The sequence below is a fragment of the Oncorhynchus clarkii genome, chromosome 3, assembly GCF_045791955.1.
Source record: "Oncorhynchus clarkii lewisi isolate Uvic-CL-2024 chromosome 3, UVic_Ocla_1.0, whole genome shotgun sequence".
Lineage (NCBI taxonomy): Eukaryota > Metazoa > Chordata > Actinopteri > Salmoniformes > Salmonidae > Oncorhynchus > Oncorhynchus clarkii.
Window position 1 is genome coordinate 47,771,725 of NC_092149.1, and position 22,872 is coordinate 47,794,596.

Consider the following 22,872-nt stretch of genomic DNA (forward strand, 5'->3'; position numbering starts at 1 on the left):
AAGGCACTGTAGGTGGCAGGCTACAACTCAGATTTTTTCATATCGCCACAACTGCAGTTCACCCTAAGTATTTCCCCAAATGTCATTGGGATGTAGTCAGACCTATAACCTGTCAACGATGGGGTTATAACACATATTGTTTTTGAGGTTTTCACAAGTAGCATGCCAATTTGCTTTGTCCTTATGTTGGTGAATAAGGTGAAGGGATCTCTGCTATCTTTGCGTAGATAAAGGACAATGATATCATGCAAGATGAACAGAAAAAATAGTATGTTTATTTATGTTACAACCGGTATTCATTCTTCTTACAGCCTGAGTGATCCATCAGCCTAACTGGAGAACAAACAACATCTGGGCGTAGAGAGAGAGAGGAGAGGGACAAGGCTCAGCAGACACATAGCCAGATGGTGTCACTCCAACAACACTACTCCAGGTACTGTAATGCAACTTCCCGTCCACCCACACCACCTTAGGGTGCCATGCAGCATAGATGTAACCAACACAATTGTTTCCTGTTACTTTCGTGTGAGGGAATTACACCCTTTAGCATATTTATCGCTATATGACAACTCAAACCACACCTCACCAACACTATAAACACCATGACAAAAAGCTTACCTCCATGAAATGGAATGGTATGTTTGAGAAATTTCAGGTGGAAAATGACATTTACATATTCCCTTGTGTTATGCAAAACCTGAAGAACTGTGCATAGTGACCCCATGAGAACCCCATGGCAACCTAGACAGAACCCAGACAACGCAACCCAACCTGAACACTGTGGTAGTATATTCAAACATGGCCAACGCAGTAATATTCCAGGTCAATATCCTTCTGTCTGTCACTACAATAAATCTATGTAATATGAACCCAGGTCAGCTTTAAATTCAGTAAAGGTCACAGAATCGACAGATGGGTACCGTACTGTCGTCTGTTGACGTTGTTTCAATGAAAAACTACAAAGCCAGGTGTCAACACTTTTCTCTAAAACTTCATATGAAATAAAAACTTTTTGCAGAAATCCAGCAACTAGATTTATTTGATTTTGATCACCTTCTCAGTGCGTGATAATTCATCCAAAATAATTCCTGCATCCAGACCGTGCACCATGCACTTTCCTTCAATTTGCAAGTGGCTAAATCTATCTCAAGGGAGAAAGCATCTGAGTGAGCAAAACAGCGCCCCTCTGTATTACAATATGTATCTGGTGCTGTCTGGCCAAAAATAGTATGACAAGCCATATTATTTTTGGCCAGATAGCATCACATACAGTACATGAGCTACACATACATGTCCTTTGCCTCAACGACGATGGTAGTATAATCATTAGCACCTGTCTTTTTACTAAAGAAATGCATTAACTTATGTAATTTTTCTGGTAAAATGAAGTATACTTTCTTTATTTTTTATTTTTTTCTGCCCTACTCTGAAAGAGCCTCATTGCTGCAGCTTAATTTCAATGAAAGGCCTCGAGCGGAGCACGGGGGAGCCTCAAACAGAGAGATTATTCAATTTTTTACAAGTGTAATTTTTGTTTAAATTATGCCCAGCTCACAAGGCCCTTTGATGATGTGAGGCCTGAGGCAATTGCCTCTGCTGCCTAATGGTAAGTCCACCACTGTTTTCGTGCAGTGTCGGTGATTTCAAAGCATGGCAAATGTAATGTTTTAGAAAAGCACATCCAATCAAATAGATTCCTTAGTATAGTTTATATCTTCATGGTACTTGCTCCTTTAAACATAAACATCATGCAGTGTGCGAGAGAGATCTATGTTTATGCGCATTTTAAAAAGATTTAATTTGGATTCAGTGTTATGATTGTACAGTACAAATGATTAAAGCTTTAAACATCCATTGTATAAGTTCCAGTGAAGTTAAAGTACTGTCTATAATTCGATTTTTATTTAAAAAAACATAATTAAAGAACTTTATTTGTTACTAATGAGTAATTCAAAACAATTAACATAACTGATAAATACAAATTATTGTTAAAGCACTGCTCTATTAATTGACAAGCACACATCTTCATTTTACAACTACAGTGCCTTGCGAAAGTATTCGGAAACCTTGAACTTTGCGACCTTTTGCCACATTTCAGGCTTCAAACATAAAGATATAAAACTGTATTTTTTTGTGAAGAATCAACAACAAGTGGGACACAATCATGAAGTGGAACGACATTTATTGGATATTTCAAACTTTTTTAACAAATCAAAAACTGAAAAATTGGGCGTGCAAAATTATTCAGCCCCTTTAAGTTAATACTTTGTAGCGCCACCTTTTGCTGCGATTACAGCTGTAAGTCGCTTGGGGTATGTCTCTATCAGTTTTGCACATCGAGAGACTGACATTTTTTCCCATTCCTCCTTGCAAAACAGCTCGAGCTCAGTGAGGTTGGATGGAGAGCATTTGTGAACAGCAGTTTTCAGTTCTTTCCACAGATTCTCGATTGGATTCAGGTCTGGACTTTGACTTGGCCATTCTAACACCTGGATATGTTTATTTTTTAACCATTCCATTGTAGATTTAGCTTTATGTTTTGGATCATTGTCTTGTTGGAAGACAAATCTCCGTCCCAGTCTCAGGTCTTTTGCAGACTCCATCAGGTTTTCTTCCAGAATGGTCCTGTATTTGGCTCCATCCATCTTCCCATCAATTTTAACCATCTTCCCTGTCCCCGCTGAAGAAAAGCAGGCCCAAACCATGATGCTGCCACCACCATGTTTGACAGTGGGGATGGTGTGATGAGCTGTGTTGCTTTTACGCCAAACATAACGTTTTGCATTGTTGCCAAAAAGTTCAATTTTGGTTTCATCTGACCAGAGCACCTTCTTCCACATGTTTGGTGTGTCTCCCAGGTGGCTTGTGGCAAACTTTAAACAACACTTTTTATGGATATCTTTAAGAAATGGCTTTCTTCTTGCCACTCTTCCATAAAGGCCAGATTTGTGCAATATACGACTGATTGTTGTCCTATGGACAGAGTCTCCCACCTCAGCTGTAGATCTCTGCAGTTCATCCAGAGTGATCATGGGCCTCTTGGCTGCATCTCTGATCAGTCTTCTCCTTGTATGAGCTGAAAGTTTAGAGGGACGGCCAGGTCTTGGTAGATTTGCAGTGGTCTGATACTCCTTCCATTTCAATATTATCGCTTGCACAGTGCTCCTTGGGATGTTTAAAGCTTGGGAAATCTTTTGTATCCAAATCCGGCTTTAAACTTCTTCACAACAGTATCTCGGACCTGCCTGGTGTGTTCCTTGTTCTTCATGATGCTCTCTGCGCTTTTAACGGACCTCTGAGACTATCACAGTGCAGGTGCATTTATACGGAGACTTGATTACACACAGGTGGATTGTATTTATCATCATTAGTCATTTAGTTCAACATTGGATCATTCAGAGATCCTCACTGAACTTCTGGAGAGAGTTTGCTGCACTGAAAGTAAAGGGGCTGAATAATTTTGCACGCCCAATTTTTCAGTTTTTGATTTGTTAAAAAAGTTTGAAATATCCAATAAATGTCGTTCCACTTCATGATTGTGTCCCACTTGTTGTTGATTCTTCACAAAAAAATACAGTTTTATATCTTTATGTTTGAAGCCTGAAATGTGGCAAAAGGTCGCAAAGTTCAAGGGGGCCGAATACTTTCGCAAGGCACTGTATGTATATAAATAAACCCAGTTCAATAGACACAAAAAGGTTTTGCCTCCCTACAAAAGTAAATGAGGTGCAGGCCTACAGAAAGTTTATGTGGTTTGGTCTAATCGAGGCGGAGCCGAATAACTGTTGTACACACCATTTTCAGACAGAGAGATATGATAATTGTGTAGAAGAATCAAACCACTTTTTGATCCGGCGTTACAGAGATAAATTGATATCTGTGGTCCCTGTACCAGATGATACTAATTCATTCATTACTGCTGGTGGAGAACCGAACAATTGAAAATGCCTGACAACCTTTCATTTTCACTAGTACACCATCCATTTCAGTGACCCGCTTCCCCCTCTTGACAGTATTCAGCCGCAACTCCAGAATTAAAAGTGTTTTTCCTGTGGAGCTTCTGGTATCCAGACACACCTCAGTGCATTAGAAAGCTGTGGCTGCTCAGTAATGACAACCCTGGAGAGCAGAAGCCAGCATTGTGCTCTGAGTTAGTCTCTGCCTGCCTGCCTCGGATTAGCAGGGCTACAGTAGTTAGGGTCTGTCATTGGAGTGGACGGTGAAAGGGGTCACTTCACGGCCTGTTTGTAAAACTAGGGCATCCATTCACACATTGTGTGCTGGAGATGGGGGGAGGTTTTGAGAATTGTAGCCTTTGGCAGCAAAATGTTGTGGTGCAGCAACAAACCATTTGGTGATAAGGTCCCTTTGTCTGTGGCTTCAATGGAGAAAATCTAGATAACCACACACAAGGGGAATATGCACGTGTTGGGTTGAACGCACGCACGCACGCACACACACATATAGGTGTGCAGAAATCGCACATGCATGCACACACACATTAACCAAATGCTTGCAACATTAGCAACGTTTCACAATTAGAAATGTAATGCTTTATCCTTGTAATGCAAGAGGTTTAAGTGGTCCCAGATCCCCAATGCGCATTTAACAATACCTAGCAGTATATCTGTCAGGCCTCTTTGTGCGATTACAGTTTTTCTCGATTGCCTAACACTCGTAACAGGGATCACTTTTGCAAACAGTAAAACACAGCCCACTAAACTGCAAGTGCGTTTGCCAAAACAACACATTTCTCTTGCAAAATGCTAACACTATCAACAATTAAAATACTTGCCACAATATTAAATAACTATCAAAACTGTATAATTTGTCATCTAATGAGAAGGTCATCTTACCATTTATTAGATAATGGCTCAACAAATACTAACCATAACCATCAATAGACCAAATTTGTCTATAAAAAAGAATAAATGGTACAAGATGGTAATCAAACATTTTATAGAAGTGAGCTGTATTCTTATGGTTTACTCTTATCCATGCTTTTTCACGGCGGAATTCCCTCATGAGCTACTGCCCATGGGCATGTCATCATATGACTTCACTATAGACAGATGAGGACAAGGGCAGACAGAGTTACACCAAAAGGCCAACACTGAAACACACTGAAGCACTAAGTCGCCAGGACTTGTTTTTTTTGTTGTGTTTTTGGATCTTGGTCAAGAAAATGTGATAAGAGGTCACCACAACGTGGACCTAGCATGATCCCAATCCATGAAGGGACATTCCACCTGATTGTATTTCTGTCTATTAAGTTGATTTGTGGCTCTGATGTTTCGATGCTGTCATGGTTAGTGGTCCAACAGTAATGCAGTAAAAAAATAAAAAATAAAACAGGGTGCTTCACTAGGGGTGCTTTACAAGCCAGGGATGGTATAACCTGCCTCCTTTCCTATCTGTGTGACAGTAAGCCAGCTATATGTGTACGGGAATGTGTTTGTGCGTTTACATATTTACATTGTCCGTCCATCCGTCCGCCTGTCCGTCCCTTTGCGCTCTGTCTGTCTGTCTGAATAGGTTGTCTGTCTGAACATTTGTGTCCGTCTAAACGGTCTGTCTGACTGGAAAGACGACTCATAATATAGCCTTGTTTTAGTAATCCATGAAAACAAGACAACTGTTGTTTTCGGCCGTATCTTGGTCGTTCGTATCTTTTAACAACGTTTCTATAGTTTGCCGTGCATGCTTGATAGAAAGCAGTGAGCACATGACACAGTAGAACAGGGACTAATGTCTCAATTCCGATATTTTGTAAAATTGTAAGTCCTGTATGAGCAAAATAACATTATCTTTAGAGGAGTTCATCAAACTCCATCCAGAGTGCAACATTGAGCTAAATAAAGGCTATTACTGATGAACTGATTACGAGTAAAGGCCTTAAACGCTGCATTGACCTTGCCCTTGAGGAATTCAGTTTTTTGGACAGATGGAAGAGGGCTTCACTCCCAACCTTTATCCCTGCCAGGCCCAGAGTCATGGGATAGGGTTGTCACAGAAACAGGGGCCTCCTTTTTAGTGAATAGTCAAACAGAGGGTGGAACATGTCATTTTCCAATTCCGGGAGCACTCAGGCTCACATTATTCCTCACTGGCCTACATAAAGAGGCCGGAGACCCACTTTTACCAAATGCCCACTCATACACACGGATTGCTAACCGAATCCCAGTATGAACACAGTATGGACCTGAGGAATATTTGCACCATGTTTATAGCGTCATTTAGAGGGAACAACAACGTCCCAGAATTTGGATGGAAAAACAGCATGGGGTGAGTGGTTGACTGTGTTATAAGAGGAGTTTAAAAGGTTTTTATTTTTTATTGAGGGTGAAGATAAACAATAGCTTAGTTGAAGAGCATGTAATTTTATATGGATTGCCATGTATGAAGTAGGACAGAGCTGAGACGTAATGAGACAGCGAATATAATGAATGAGACATTGCTGTGATGTTCAGAGAACGATATCATACAGTATGTGACTGGATAAAGAGAGTGAGAATGAGATGTAGTGAGACAAAGCTGTGATACATGAAAAAGCACGCAAATGGGGATAAGATATTCTGAATGAGACAAAGCTGAGCTGTAGTGAGACTATTATGTCCTGCATACCAGTCTCACTGAGAAAGCGATATCTGCGAATGAAACAGTAATGTGACACAAAGCACCAGGCTGCCATAGGTTCGCCCGGGAGTCAAGTACAGCGTGACAAGTGACTGGAGAGCAGGTAAAAGGACAGAGAGGAGAGTGTGATTGTTATACAAGCTTTAAGAAGAAGGGCTCGCTCAGCAGGGTTGAGAAGAGGTTATGGCTAAACGTCACGAGGACAAATCAACGAGGGTGCAACTTATTTTAGTAAAGTACTCACACATCATGATGCAAACGCTTGATACCGTTTAGCAACTTCTGTGCTTAAGTAACTACAAGCTATGTCACTCAGTGAGCCAGTCATTTCTAGTAATTAGTCTAAAAAATACATTGAATTGAATGTATGTTTCATTATTCCATTTGGTTACTTTCCTTTAAAGTTGTTGTTATTTTTCATTTTGTACTTTTTACCCCATTTTCTCCCCAATTTCATGATGTCCAAATGGTAGTTACAGTCTTGTCCCGTTGCTGCAACTCCCATGCGGACTCCATAGAGGTGAAGGTCGAGAGCCGTACGCCCTCCGAAACACGACCCTGCCAAGCCGCACCTCTTCTTGACACATTGCTTGCTTAACCCAGCCCCACCAATGTGTCGAAGGAAACACCGTACAACTGGCGACCGTATCAGCGTGCATGCGCCCGGACCGCCACAGGAGTCACTAGATTGTGATGAGACAAGGACATCCCGGCCGGCCAAACGCTCCCCTAACCCGGACGACACTGGGCCAGTTGTGCGTCGCCTCATGGGTCTCCCGGTCATTGCCGGCTATGATACAGCCTGGGATCTGTAGTGACGCCTCAAGCACTGTAGTACCTTAGACCGCTTTGCCACTCGGGAGGCACTTTTCCTTTGTTTTTACTTGGCATTTTTTTGCAATTTCCTGCTAGTCAAGTATGAGTGGGTTCTTCACTTCCTCTCCTGTTCATTTGCAGGGTAGTTTGCAGGTCAGTGCCAGTGTCTCTAATACCCAAGACCTTCCCTCAAAGAGTTGCCTGGCAAGACTGTCAAAGGCCTGGTCACAGTTAGCTGGGTTGGACTAATATCCGTGCCACATGCATCAAGCGGAGAAAAGTTGCTATGGAAATAACCAGGAAAAATGTCACTGAGCACAGTATTATGAGAAACGTGGTCGGTGTCTCTCAAGCATCCAGCGCTCTAAGGGAAAGCAATTAAAGATACGTAAACAAGGATCTGCCAGTTTAATGAGGACTAAGAGCTCAAATGTCAGCTAGCATGATGGTTGTTTGCAAAGGTTACTAACTGAAGGGCAAAGTCTTCACCACCAGAGAAATCTAAAGTATGATACAATGGGTTAGTCCAAATATTTTGGGGCTATGATCTTATTCATTGACGACTGAGGTGTCTTTGTAGGCTACTTGTTAGTTAGTTAAGGTTTTGTTAGTTAAGGTTTAAGTTTAGGTTTTGGCAATGTGGTTACATATACCGCATTCATGATGCTTAAATAATAGTTATGTCAGGTGTAAAAGAGTGATGCCTTTTACACTATAATAAAGTGTTACTTTGTTCTGTATGTTGACACACTGTCCTGGGTGTCAATCTGAAACACATTCAATGTCAGCTTCATGACGTGCTGTTACATGTATTTATTCCTCCCATATACTGTATGAACCAGCCTATTGTGCCCATACTGTTGCTTAGACCTGGATCGTGTTCATTAGGCATCAAGCGGAAGAAAACTGTCTGACACAGGAAGGGACTACCTGGATGTATCCAGTAAGAAAGGCTCATTTTAGTTTTCTGTTGCAAAACATTTAAAAAAAGAACATTTTCCTTCAAGCTTGTTTATTCCACATTCTATGTTCTGATTGGTGCCCTTGCTCTGTGTGCCTGCAGCATGGAGGAGATGGTGAGGACCCTGCTACAGAACCAGGACACACTGCAGGGCCCCAGTGCGGATCCATTAGACCTCATGAAGGCCTACAAGGTACAGCACTGACCATATTGGTTTATTTGCTTTCTGTTTATGTTGTTTAACTAAATAAATAAGTACAATTTTTGATGCAAGGATGCGAAACTTTCAGTTCACTGTCATCGGCAATCCCCTGTAATAGCTTACTATACATACAGTAGCATGGGGATAGGGTATTTGGAAGAGACAGTGGGAAGAGTGGTCACCCTTAGGCTAGATTCTATCAAATCTCCTGATGAATGTCATATACTGTAGCAGCTTAGGTCAGTCACACATTCTGACACCAATGCAGCGACCGCCAAGAGCAGGTACGACCACTGGGGTTATTCGAACCCTAGTCACCTGGCTCCAAGGCAAGTACGCTAACCACAGTCCCAAAATAGTTCATAAATAGGGGAACGCTACCAACTCATTCAAAATTCCAGGGTCGTTACAATACAATACATTGATGGGGTCCTATTGTTTTGTCAAACATTTCAGCATGATCTTTCTGCAAGATGTTATTTGTTTTTTTCTGTTACCCATTGTGGGGTCTTTGGCCACAATTCAGGTTTTAAGTACCTGTAACATATTGTTAATCCGAATGAATGGGAAAGTGGCTGGATTTTAAGACACACTTATGTAACACTGGACTACACTCCATGTATAAGTAATTATGAGGGACGTATGTGTCACTGGAGACCTTACTAATTGTCTACTGGACGGTTGCTTGGTTTTGAGAAAGTTGCAATGCGATGAACACTAAATCGATTTGCGGCCATGATGTTTCGTGGACTCGACAGTACACCACGCCCTCACACGCCTTTTTTCCGATTACTCCATATCTCGAACAGTTGTGGTATGCAACTGACTGTTGTAAGTAGCGAGGTTAAAAGTGTTTGACATAAAAAAACGAACACAGCGTAGTACAAATGCCAATAAGCCTCATAATTCAAATGCATTTTTAATCATCAGAGATTTTAAAGTTAGTTCACAATACTTCATGGAAGGAAGGAGACATCCTTCCGTATTTCATAATGTTACAGATAATTAATGCCAAGTTGTTTATGGGTCAATCAATAAACATTTATTGGGTCAACCAAGGACAAGCCATATGAGTTATGGTGGCAAAATGGTGAAATGAGCAGCCAGCAAAATAAGAAGTAGCCTACTGTGTTAGTGGTGGCTATGAAACCAACTATAATTGTGAAGAGGCAGCTAAAAAATATCAAATGTAACATCAAACAAATCCTGTGATTGCTTTTCTTGGAAGGAGTCAAAAATACTATGAATTGGAAGTCTTAATGTCCATGCCTTCACAGTTCTTGTAGCTACATCCATATACAGCAAACTGCAGATGCAGAACAGCAGTTCACCTTCGGCATATGATGAAATAAAATCCATACTGTAGGCCAAATTCTATATCTTTCTATTAATACTTTGTGTACATGTACAAGTATCTTGTATGTTGGAGAAAATAGATGAGGCAAATAGCCCCTTAGTTCCAATAGGCAATGCAAGACAAAAATAGTTTCAGCAACTTTGTGGCTCCCTGCAACCCCTCTCTCTCTTTGGTTTAGGACAAACTCCTGGAGGAGATGTGGAAACAGCAGGACAGTCTGGAGGGCCCACTGCCCCCCTCGAAAGAAAGGAGGCCCAACTCTCCAGGAGCCATCAGTAGGGGACACGGGGAGGACTACGACGAGACCAAACCCATTCTAGAGCGTCTGCGGGCCCTTGAGGTAAGCTCAGGCACAGGAGAGTCTATTTTCCCCTTACTACCTCTCTCCATCCTCTTATGGATACTTCATAGGGTTAATTACCAATAGAAATGTTTGGTTATATTCGAAGTTGGTCAGGAATTTGAAGCCCACTCACATTGACTCATTTTATTATATCATTCGGATCATGATATAAGCATAAATTAAGAGTAGATAAAGTGCCGGTAACAATGGTGTTACTTGCACTGTATGTAGGTCAGAGACGGACAACCAAGTAGAAATGCACTAATTAAAGCCTATTGGTCAAGCTTTGATTAGTTGAACCAGGTGTGTTACTGCTTGTGTGGAGCAAAAGCCTGCCCCTACACTGGACATGTCTGAATATGGCCCATAAAGAGAACATTTTAAGTTCTCCAAAGGTTATATGAGGATACCATAGTGCAGTGGGCAGCGTACTGAAGGGGATAGTATCTGGCCTGTCAGAAACACTTTGATAACTATACATATTCATTCTGTCTGTTGAAGCTGCCAGGTATCATTCCTTAGACCGTCAATCGTACTTTAGTCTGGCTGATTCCATTATGAGCTAAGAAGCTCATTGAATACATAGTCCCAGGTTAATGCAGAAATAAGCTTGATGAAAAGATGACAGTGATTCTATTCATTAGATTATATTCTACTTTATTCATTCTTTGTGTCCATTTCAGTATTTTCTATGTGAAAAGGCCTGAGTATATTCATGTAGAGAGGAATGGGTCTGACTTGAAAGTACTTAGTCATATCCAGTATGTGATAATTCAGTAACGAACTAGTAGTTAACATTTTAAGCCACTGTTCCTTTGAATATATTCCTCATTCACCTGCTCTACAGAAAGCTAACATGAGTTACAAACTGTCTGCAGATCCCAGATCAGTTATATTTTTGGGGGCCCTAAGCGAGACTTGGTAACTTTGTGGGCATTTTAGTAACCCCACTCTTGGCAGTGGATAATGTTTTTGCAGTGTTATTAAACTTAATTTCCTGTAATTCTTCACATTTTGCCACGGAGCGGAGAAAATGTTGCAGTTTTAAGACGAATTTCATGCAATTCTACTCATTTTGCTTTTGGGTGGAGAGAAATGTTTGCAGTTTCAAAGGTAATATTTCAATTTTGCCATGAGATGAAGATAAACTTTAGCAGTTTTAAAGCAAATTTCCTGCAAGTGTTCACATTTTTCCCTGATTTATGCCATGTTCAAATTATATCTGAGTAAGAGTGACCAACGAAATCAATAGGGGGTCCCCTGGATTTCAGGACCCCTGAGCACATGCCCTGTGTGCCCGGTCGGTAATTTGGTGATGTTTACTACAAGGTTTAGATAGCTGGCTAGGCTAACTTGCCTACAGTAGCAATCTAAAACATGTTATGGGACATGGGAAAATTGAGTGACTGTCAGTAACCATGTTTCCATCCACAGTTTTTAAGTCATACAGTATAAAAAAAAATCACGACAGCTGTTATGGAAACAGGAAGTTTTGGTACAATTTATAAATGCAGACAGAAAATTTGTCGGTTCGACATGGTGGGATCTTGAGTGTCGGTAAAATGTATTATGATCGATATAGCGGTAATTATATAATTACCATCATGTCGAAGTAAACTTTAAGTCACACGATGATATGTGGTGTGGTCCTCCCACTGCGATTTTGGAAACCATGCAGTTTTTTAGGCTACAGATAAAAAAAATTACAATGAACTTCACAGGGTGTTGAAAATGCAGTGTGATCTTGATGCTCCTTTCCAGTAAAATAGAGGGTGTTATTCTGGTGACATGATGATCGATGCTTGACTGCCATTTGACAAATAAAATATTATTGCACACGTGCCAAGACCAGAGTAGGCTAATTTGTTATTTAACTCAACAGTTTTAGTGAAAAAACTTTAGGTTTTTATTCGGTAAATGCGAAAAGTACATTTTGTGTGCACTAATTCAAGAGTGTGCAGAGCTGTCATCAAGGCAAAGGGTGACTACTTTGAAGAATCTCTAATGTAAAGTATATTTTTATTTGTTTAACACTTTTGCTTACTACATGATTCCATAAGTGTTATTTCATAGTTTTGATGTCTACACTATTATTCTAAAACAGTCACAAAAAAAGAAAATCCCTTGAATTAGTAGGTGTGTTCAAACGTTTGACTGGTACTGTACAAATTAAATCATTTTTTACCCATTTTTTTCATGAAATAGGAAAAGTTAGGGATTCATGCACTGGATAAAACACGTACGATGAGGAGAAATAGTTCAACTTCAAGGTATTTTTGATCTGCCTTTGCTTTAACAGTTCGTACAGGGAAGATTTAGTAACTTTGCCCCACCCCATGTGAATGTGAATGTGATTTAGGGCTATCATATTCACATTCACACCTATACACCATCCAGATGATCAATGGATCAGCAGGATTAATGGACTATTATATCCATCCCCATTAATTAGACTGGATTAATGGAAACATTGTCATCTAACTCACCAGTAGTTTTAATTGTATTACAATGGAATGTATTTGGAGTCAGGAGGAAGATGTCCACATTTCATTTAGCATACAAGTGTCACGATCGTTGTCGTCATGGAAAGGACCGGACCAAGGTGCAGCATGGTGAGCGTACATTTCCTTTTATTAGATAAATGTCACCAACAAAACAAAGAACAAGGAAACGACCGTGAAGCTTACTTAGGCTATAATGCCACTAACAAAGACAACTACCCACAAATACAAAAGGAAAAAAGGCTGCCTAAGTATGATTCCCAATCAGGGACAACGATAGACAGCTGTCCCTGATTGAGAACCATACCCGGCCAAAACATTGAAACAACGAACATAGAGTTTCCCACCCGAGTAACACCCTGACCAACCAAATATAGAGAATAAAAAGATCTCTAAGGTCAGGGCATGACAGCAAACATGACCATTACTTCCATAAACTGGCTTCTTAAATTACATTGAATACCTTGTCTGCCTCTGTAGACGCTATTAAATATTTTAGATTTTGACTTATATATTTTGGTTTCTGCTTTCCCTTTAAATTATATTTGTAAATAAACGTTTAGTCTGACAATCATTGACACTATACATTGTTTCATTTAATTTCTAACTACTTCCCTAGTTTTCCAGCTGTGAAACATAAAAAAATCGAATTAAATTTGATTTGTCACATGCTTCGTAAACAACAGGTGTAGGCTGACAGTTAAATCCTTACTACAAAGTCCTTCACAACAATGCAGAGAGAAAAATAAAGAAATAATAGAAAAATAATAACACCAGGAATTAAATCACAATGAGTAACGATGACTTGGTTATATATACGGGGTACCAGTACCAAATCTATCTGCAGGGGTACGAGACAATTGAGGTAGCTTTCCGTGCGGTAGCAGAGAGAACAGTCTATGACTTGGGTGGCTGAAGTCTTTGACAATTTGTTGTGCCTTACTCTGACACCGCCTGGTATATAAGTCCTGGATGGCAGGGAGCTTGGTCATAGTGATGAACTGGGCCATACGCACTCCCCTCTATCGCGCCTTGCGGTTGGATGCCAAGCAGTTGCCACACCAAGAGGTGATGCAGCCAGAAAAGATGTTCTCAATGGTGCAGCTGTATAACTTTGTTTTATTTATTTATTTATTTTTGGATCTGAGGGTCCATGCTAACTCTTTTCAGTGAAAGGTTGTTGTCCTGGCACCCCACTGCCAGATCACTGACCTCCTCCTTGTAGGCTGTCTCATCGTCGCCGGTGATCAGGCCTACCACCGCCAAGTTTTACTTTGGATTTTCTCCTACCATATCTATTGTGTTATAGTCTCCTGCATTATTTAAAACATTTCTATCAACTTTAAAGTGTTTTCATTCCAATGGTACCAATGTCAGTGAAAACACTTGGGGGCTTCCCTGTAATCCGCCATGAACAATTTGCTGCAAACTGAAGTAAGTCAATAAACAAATGAACACAGTTCCAGCCCACTGTGCTCACCGTCTAGAGAAGCCTCTCATTTGATTCTCTTCACCACCTCAACCAAAAAAAGTAATTTGTTTCTCATTTGCTTGCTGAGGAGGTGAAGAAGTGACACGGATATCTGGTTTGATACTCTGCTTTCCGCATGTCAATCAATTTAGTTATTTGTCTTTTTTAAAGTTAATTCATCTAAGTTTAGATTACTCAAATTTGAACCCACTCTTATTTACATCACGTTAGTGCTAATGAACACATAAAGAGCTGTGGGTAGGGTAAAAATGTGATGCACGAATACACACACACCCACACAGGCAAGCATGCACACACATTTAAAATACATAAAAACAGTGATGGCATCCCAATTAAAAAACATAGTATGTATGAGAGGTCAATTAAAAAAAAGAAAAAAATCATTGTGAGATGCTTCTATACCTTATAAAATGTTCCTGTGATTTTTCAGCAACACCTGAGCATCAAACAAACAATTCACTTTTCCTCCCTCGCAAACCACAAACACCAAACACTTCCAGCAGTTGTCTATGATATTTACTAAGTAGCATCCCCGAGTCTCTTGGCTAGTATAATACCTTAGCTATCCCTTGAGAGATTTACTGAATTAATCATTTCAATAGAAAATCACCTTGCTCGCTTCTGTATTCATGGAATGGATCAGTTCCTGATTGGAAACCTTCTATCAGTCACTTCGTTCCACCTGGGACACCTCCAGGAGACCTGGTGGCTCTTAGGGACGGGATTGAGATACCACAGATTTATAGCATTATCCATTATCTGTGTATGTTTTGGCAGATAGGCCTCATAAGGCCCTTATTGACATGTGACTCCAGTGAGAAAGAGATTGTAGAATAGTAAGCAAAGAGGGGATGTATAGAATGTGTTGTGAACCAGAAGGGTTCTTCAAAGGGTTCTACCATGGGGACAGCTGAGGAACCCTTCAAAGTTTGAGAAATAACAAACAATTCAGAGAAATAACAAACAAGAGTATAAGAGTTACCTTCAGCTCATTCAAGAGCTGATGTGTATACAAGTGGTATATTTATCTGTAATTGTTTACAGATTTATGTTTAGAATATATTTATATGGACACGTGAAGGTGTTTTTTTGTGTACATATTCAGTATATCTGGAGGTGTTTGCTATTACAGGTGGAGAACTCTGCCTTGACAAAGGAGAACGACAACCAGAGGAAGCAGTATGAACGCTGTCTGGATGAGGTAAGTGACTGTTTCTTTCTCTCTCAGACGCACTGACACACAAAAACAGACACACTCACAGAAGACGACACAGATACACATACTCACACAGTTAAGTTAACAATCACAAGCGGAAGCACTTTTACTCATTCCTTTGTAATTGTATCAGCCCTTCTCAACCCATATTTTCATGAGTAAAAAGATGCTTATCAAGATATTGATCATCGTAAATGCTCTGTCGATGCAGTGCCAGAATCTAGATTGCAATCAGCTGCTGGATGAGACACAAGCAAGAATCAGGGGCAATTTATGCCAGAAATGGCATAGACTTTCAAGTTCACCAGAGTGTTTGCATCTCAGTTGGCCTTATGTAGTGCACTACTTTTGACCAGGGCTCAGGTCAAAAGTAGTGCAGTATGTAGGGAATAGGGTGCCATTTGGGCTGAAGGCAGTGAGTTCGCTGGGTTTACTCTAAGCTGAAATGCTTTATAGGGTCTGGAAAGGATGAGAAATTACTGCAGTTTCCTTATGGAAACAGACAGAGAGTATGTTTCTAACTAGTTGTTCAGGTTTTTGAATCTGTTGAGAGTTAAAGCAGCAGGTAGTGGTGCGGCAGGTAGCCTAGTGGTTAGCGCGTTGGACTAGTAACCGAAAGGTTGCAAGATCGAATCCCAGAGCTGACAAGGTGCAGTGCCAGAATGTAGATGGTCATTCTGCCCCTGAACAAGGCTCTTGAACAAACTCATTGAAAATAAGAATTTGTTCTTAACTGACTTGCCTAGTTAAATGTAAATTAATGATATATACATACCCATTGACTCTTCAAGAATATAACTTCTAAATGCCTTATGAGCTTAGTTGAACTAAAACCCCTAAATATAACCTTGGTTTAATCCAATGTTTGTAAATGTAAACAAACATGGTTAAAACATGTTGATAACATGATGATGAGTCCTTGCATCCATAGCTCTGTCTATGAATTTGAGAGTGGTTACATTTCTCCAGCCCTATCCCTCAGCTTTTCACCGAAACAGGTGTGGAGAGGACACTTTGTTATTGTTTCTAAGCAGTGGGGCTCTAAGGGATGGGACCTCCTGCTCAGAAAGACTGGCTGGGAGGGATCAAGTGTGGGTTGCATGTCCTCCTTTCCTCCAACGCAAGGGCTGAGCTGATTGTCTCTCCAATCTGACAAATGGAATTGTTTTAAGAAGGTCATACCATGGGTCACTTAGCAAATTGATTTTGAATTTTAGGACCCCTTTACGTATATAAAAAAAAATATATATAGAAATTATTTAATAAAATATAGCATTTTGCCTTTACTAATACAGTCCATAGAAACGCAATGAATAACACATTAATAAATGGCAACAAATACAGTAAAACAATAAAGGAATAAGGAAGGAAAAATAAAGGAATAAAGTTTTGAAGTGTCTGTCCTATATACCCCTTATTTTTGTTGGCATAAAACTACCTCCTTACTTCCATTCATTTGTATGGGTTACCTTTAGACTAGTAGTGACACTTGTGGGGGTCGTAGAGCAAAACCGAGAACACCATTGAACACCATCCAGGCTGTATCACATCCGGATACGGCGCACAATTGGCCCAGCGTTGTCCGGGTTTGGTCGGGGTAGGCCGTCATTGTAAATAAGAATTTGTTCTTAACTGACTAGCCTAGTTAAATCAAGGTTAAAGAAAAATACAAATAAATTGTGTTCATGAGAGTCCTATTAGTTTTTTGGTCAAACTGTTTGGATGCTACTTCGGGATGTGTCCTGGTCTGACAAACAGCACTGTAGTTCTTCCACTTTCACCGCAGATGCGGAAGGGTGACATAGGCAAATGCGGTGGACTGAGACGCAGCCCATGCAAAGACAGATATCTCTAGCTTAAGACTGACAGATTTTGATGGGGTTTTTTTTCTGGTGAGTCAATAGACTAGGGGGTTAATGAGGCAGTTACCATGGCGCTATCCTCTTGAATTTTAAGTATTTAGGTAGAAGACAAAATGTTTCGAAACAACTGTAGTGAGAGTAATTCACTCTGTATGGGTTGAGAACTTGTTATAGTTTGTGTACGGGCTTTTTTGGCCAATCTCTCAGGGTGCTCTGTGTCATGACTTCTGAGACAAGTTAAAATTAAAGGGCTACATTTTCTACTGAATAAAAATGGTACCACTGAGTCTCAACTACATGTGTTGATTCAGAACCGAGTCAAGTCAAGCTAAGCTGTACTGTGTCTGCACTAGCCTAGTTATTCGTCCACCATACTTTCAGGAACAGTGCTGAAATGAACAATGTGATTTTACAGTGGGGCAAAAAAGTATTTAGTCAGGCACCAATTGTGCAAGTTCTCCCACTTAAAAAGATGAGAGAGGCCTGTAATTTTCATCATAGGTACACTTCAACTATGACAGACAAAATTAGAGAAAAAATTCCAGAAATTCACATTGTAGGATTTTGAATGAATTTATTTGCAAATTATGGTGTAAAATAAGTATTTGGTCAATAACAAAAGTTTTTCTCAATACTTTGTTATATACCCTTTGTTGGCAATGACAGAGGTCAAATGTTTTCTGTAAGTCTTCACAAGGCTTTCACACACTGTTGCTGGTATTTTGGCCCATTCCTCCATGCAGGTCTCCTCTAGAGCAGTGATGTTTTGGGGCTGTTGCTGGGCAACACAGAATTTCAACTCCCTCCAAAGATTTTCTATGGGGTTGAGATCTGGAGACTGGCTAGGCCACTCCAGGACCTTGAAATGCTTCTTACGAAGCCACTCCTTCGTTGCCCGGGCGGTGTGTTTGGGATCATTGTCATGCTGAAAGACCCAGCCACGTTTCATCTTCAATGCCCTTGCTGATGGAAGGAGGTTTTCACGCAAAATCTCACGATACATGGCCCCATTCATTCTTTCCTTTACACGGATCAGTCGTCCTGGTCCCTTTGCAGAAAAACAGCCCCAAAGCATGATGTTTCCACCCCCATGCTTCACAGTAGGTATGGTGTTCTTTGGATGCAACTCAGCATTCTTTGTCCTCAACACAACGAGTTGTGTTTTTACAAAAAGGTTCTATGTTGGTTTCATCTGACCATATGACATTCTCTCAATCTTCTTCTGGATCATCCAAATGCTCTCTAGCAAACCCAGACGAGCCTGGACATGTACTGGCTTAAGCAGGGGGACACGTCTGGCACTGCAGGATTTGAGTCCCTGGCGGCGTAGTGTGTTACTGATGGTAGGCTTTGTTACTTTGGTCACAGCTCTCTGCAGGTCATTCACTAGGTCCCCCCGTGTGGTTCTGGGATTTTTGCTCACCGTTCTTGTGATCATTTTGACCCCACGGGGTGAGATCTTGCGTGGAGCCCCAGATCGAGGGAGATTATCAGTGGTCTTGTATGTCTTCCATTTCCTAATAATTGCTCCCACAGTTGATTTCTTCAAACCAAGCTGCTTACCTATTGCAGATTCAGTCTTCCCAGCCTGGTACAGGTCTACAATTTTGTTTCTGGTGTCCTTTGACAGCTCTTTGGTCTTGGCCATAGTGGAGTTTGGAGTATGACTGTTTGAGGTTGTGGACAGGTGTTTTTTATACTGATAACAAGTTCAAACAGGTGCCATTAATACAGGTAACGAGTGGAGGACAGAGAAGCCTCTTAAAGAAGAAGTTACAGGTCTGTGAGAGCCAGAAATCTTGCTTGTTTGTAGATGACCAAATACTTATTTTCCACCATAATTTGCAAATAAATTCAATAAAAATCCTACAATGTGATTTTCTTGATTTTTTTTATCATTTTGTCTGTCATAGTTGAAGTGTACATATGATGATCTCTCATCTTTTTAAGTGGGAGAACTTGCACAATTGGTGGCTGACTAAATACTTTTTTGCCCCACTGTATTTTTAGCAGAACCAGCATGATACAGTTCTGGTTGACACAATCAGACAAAAAATATTAATATCTGTGTTCAAGTTTCTGCTTATGTTTACTGCTATGTGTGAATCTTCAGCCTTCCTCCCATCCTCCAGCTCTTATGAATATTACATAAGGAGAGCTTAACTCATTAGATTCAATTTTGCCATGAATAGCAGTGAATTAGTGGTCACTGTGATGCAACCAGCCAGTTCATCTTTGTCACCAGTAGCAACACATCAGCTATCACAGTACCCTCCAAAAGGACCACTGTCTTCTGTAAGGATCTTAAGTCTAAAGTCACATTTCTAAAGCATCTCTGCCCCCTACCAGCTCACACAGTCAGCAATGTGCAGTGCACTCAACATCACTCTTGACATCCCCAAAATGTTGAATGATCAGCACGTTCTCTGAAACTAAACTACATAATTGCTCAATTATATAACTGAGATCAAGTAATAAGTTCAAGCCCCTCATGACATTCTGCTACCTTCATTCATATTGCATATTCAATGCTACCAACTCAACACATTTTTTTTTAACTGCGTGGAAGCGAACCGAGGGCCTCTCACATTAAAAGCCATATTCTTGAAAAGACAGGAGATTTCACCATGATAATAAATAGTTTTAAAAATGTGCAATGGCAAGTTGACATTGAAAAGGAAAAAGAGGAGACTTGACCAGGATCCAGTCTAAGTAAAAGGTTTAATACAGAACTTTGGAAAGGTACAGGTAGTCATGAGAATGCAAAAAGCCCGATCGTTAAAAGAACTCTTCAAGGTGTTGAAAACATTCCAAAGGGATGCTGGCCCATGTTGACTCCAATGCTTCCCACAGTTGTGTCAAGTTGGCTAGATATCCTTTGGGTGGTGGACCATTCTTGATATGTTGGAAACTGTTGATCGTGAAAACCGAGCAGCGTTGCAGTTCTTGATACAAACCGGTGCGCCTGGCAACTACTGTCATACCCCATTCTAAGGCACTTAAAACAAAATTCTTGCCCTTTCACCCTCTGAATGGACAATCCCATATCAGCGGGAAGTAAGCGTGTTGAGGGTGCTGCAGCACCCCCCCCCCCCCCCCCCCCCCCCCCACTGTATTAGCAGACCGATACAGCCGTATTTAGTGAGGGCAAAAACATTTTTCCTGCCCCCGTGTCAACCAAAAATTATCAACATCCTCCCTGCCAACTAAAACATCACAGCAACCCCACACCCAAACATCTTCCTGGGGCTATGCACAATCCATGTTTCAAGGCATAAAAATAATTTTTTAATCTGTCTCTTTCCCTTCCTCTACACTGATTGAAGTGGATTTAACAAGTGACATCAATAGGCAATCATAACTTTTACCTGGATTCACCTGGTCAGTCTATGTCATGGAAAGAGCATGTGTTCTTAATGTTTTGTACACTTAGTGTAGTCATGAGAATTCAAAATGCCTGATGGTAAAAAAGGCAATTGGCCAAAAAATTGCAAATAATTTTTCTTTGTTTTAAGATATAGTAATTCTGAATTATGCAAACATGCATCAGTACAGACGATGGTTGATATGAAACTGATACAACATTCAATTGAACTATGAGAACAGTGAGACATTTTCTACTTTTGATACAGTGAGGTGTTCAGCAGCTTAAAACCTGTTTGGGATAGGGGGCGGTATTTTCACGTCCGGATGAAAAGCGTGTCCAAAGTAAACTGCCTGCTACTCAGGCCCAGAAGCTATGATATGCATATAATTTGTAGATTTGGATAGAAAACACTCTAAAGTTTCTAAAACTGTTAAAAGGATGTATGTGAATATAACAGAACCAACAGCATACCACCCTGCATACCACTGCTGGCTTGCTTCTGAAGCTAAGGTCCTGGTCAGTCCCTGGATGGGAGACCAGATTCTGCTGGAAGTGGTGTTGGAGGGCCAGTAGGAGGCACTCTTGCCTCTGGTCTAAAAAAATATCCCACTGCCCTGTGTAGGGTGCTGTCTTTTGGATGGGACGTTAAACAGGTGTCCTGACTCTCTGAGGTCAGAGAGTAGGGGTGTTAACCTCAGTGTCCTGGCTAAATTCCCAATTTGTCCCTCAAACCTAATAATCCCCAGTTTACAATTGGCTCATTCATCCCCCTCCTCTTCCCTGTAACTATTCCCCGGGTCGTTGCTGTAAATGAGAACGTGTTCTCAGTCAACTTACCTGGTAAAATAACAGGGGAAAAAATAGCTTATTTGGCAGGCGAAAACCCGAGAACAAACCATCCAGGATTTTTCTTTGTTGAGGTGACCATGTTTTCAATTGGTTTTCTATGGGAATCTAGTGGCATCTGGTTGCAGTTCCAAGGGCTTCTACTAGATGTCAACAGTCTTTAGAAATTGGTTGATGTTTTTCTTTTGAGTAATGAAGAAGTACGACTATTCAGAATGAGGGTTGAGTCTAGTGTACTGTTTTGTTTGGGGCGCGCAACCTAGCGCTCGCTCCACTTTCATTTTATCCGCTATTGAACACAATTTATTCCATCTTAAATTTGATCTATTATTTACGGTATAAAATACCTAAAGTTGTATTAGGAAAGTTGTTTGAAGTGTTTGGACCACGATTACCGGTAACTTATTAGATAATGTGTAGTCATGTTGGGCGAGTTGGAACCGGTGTTTTTCTGAATCAAATGCGCCAAATACATTTTGGGGATATAACAACGGAATTAATCGAACAAAAGGACCATTTGTGATGTTTATGGGACATATTGGAGTGTCTGCTGCTCGACATGCCGTTGAGACCCTGGCCACCCAAGTCTCCAACCTCACAGAACAGGTTCACCATCTCCGCCTCGATCCACCGGCCACTTCCAGGGCTTTCGAATCTCCGGAGCCCAGAATCAATAACCCGCCGTGTTACTCTGGGGAGCCCACTGAATGCCGCTCGTTCCTCACCCAGTGTGATATTGTGTTTTCTCTCCAGCCCAACACTTACTCCAGGAGCACTGCTCGTGTCGCCTACGTCATATCTCTCCTTATTGGACGGGCTCGTGAGTGGGGCACGGCAATCTGGGAGGCAAGGGCTGAGTGTACTAACCAGTATCAGGACTTTAAGGAGGAGATGATACGGGTTTTTGATCGATCTGTTTTTGGGGAGGAGGCTTCCAGGGCCCTGTCTTCCCTATGTCAAGGCAATCGATCCATAACAGACTACTCTATTGAGTTTCGCACTCTTGCTGTCTCCAGTGGCTGGAACGAGCCGGCCTTGCTCGCTCGTCTTCTGGAGGGTTTCCGCGCAGAGGTAAAGGATGAGATTCTCTCCCGGGAGGTTCCTTCCAGCGTGGATTCCTTGATTGAACTCGCTATTCGCATTGAGCGACGGGTTGATCTTCGTCACCGAGCTCGTGGAAAGGAGCTCGCGCTCTCCGTCGCCTCCCTCTCCGCATCACTACCATCTTCCTCTGCCGGCTCGGGTGCTGAGCCCATGCAGCTGGGAGGTATCC

The 22,872-nt window shown here is 41.1% G+C and overlaps 1 protein-coding gene across 1 annotated transcript in view; it reads left to right on the forward strand.

Annotated features, from left to right (window-relative positions):
* The first annotated feature begins 344 nt into the window (after nt 1-344).
* LOC139385590 (nck-associated protein 5-like) overlaps nt 345-22,872 on the forward strand; it is an 80,312-nt gene continuing 57,784 nt past the window's right edge. Inside the window, 4 exon segments of the mRNA XM_071130789.1 lie at nt 345-433; nt 8,516-8,606; nt 10,151-10,312; nt 15,441-15,509. Of these exon segments, the coding sequence (XP_070986890.1) occupies nt 405-433; nt 8,516-8,606; nt 10,151-10,312; nt 15,441-15,509 (351 nt within the window). The 5' untranslated portion in view covers nt 345-404.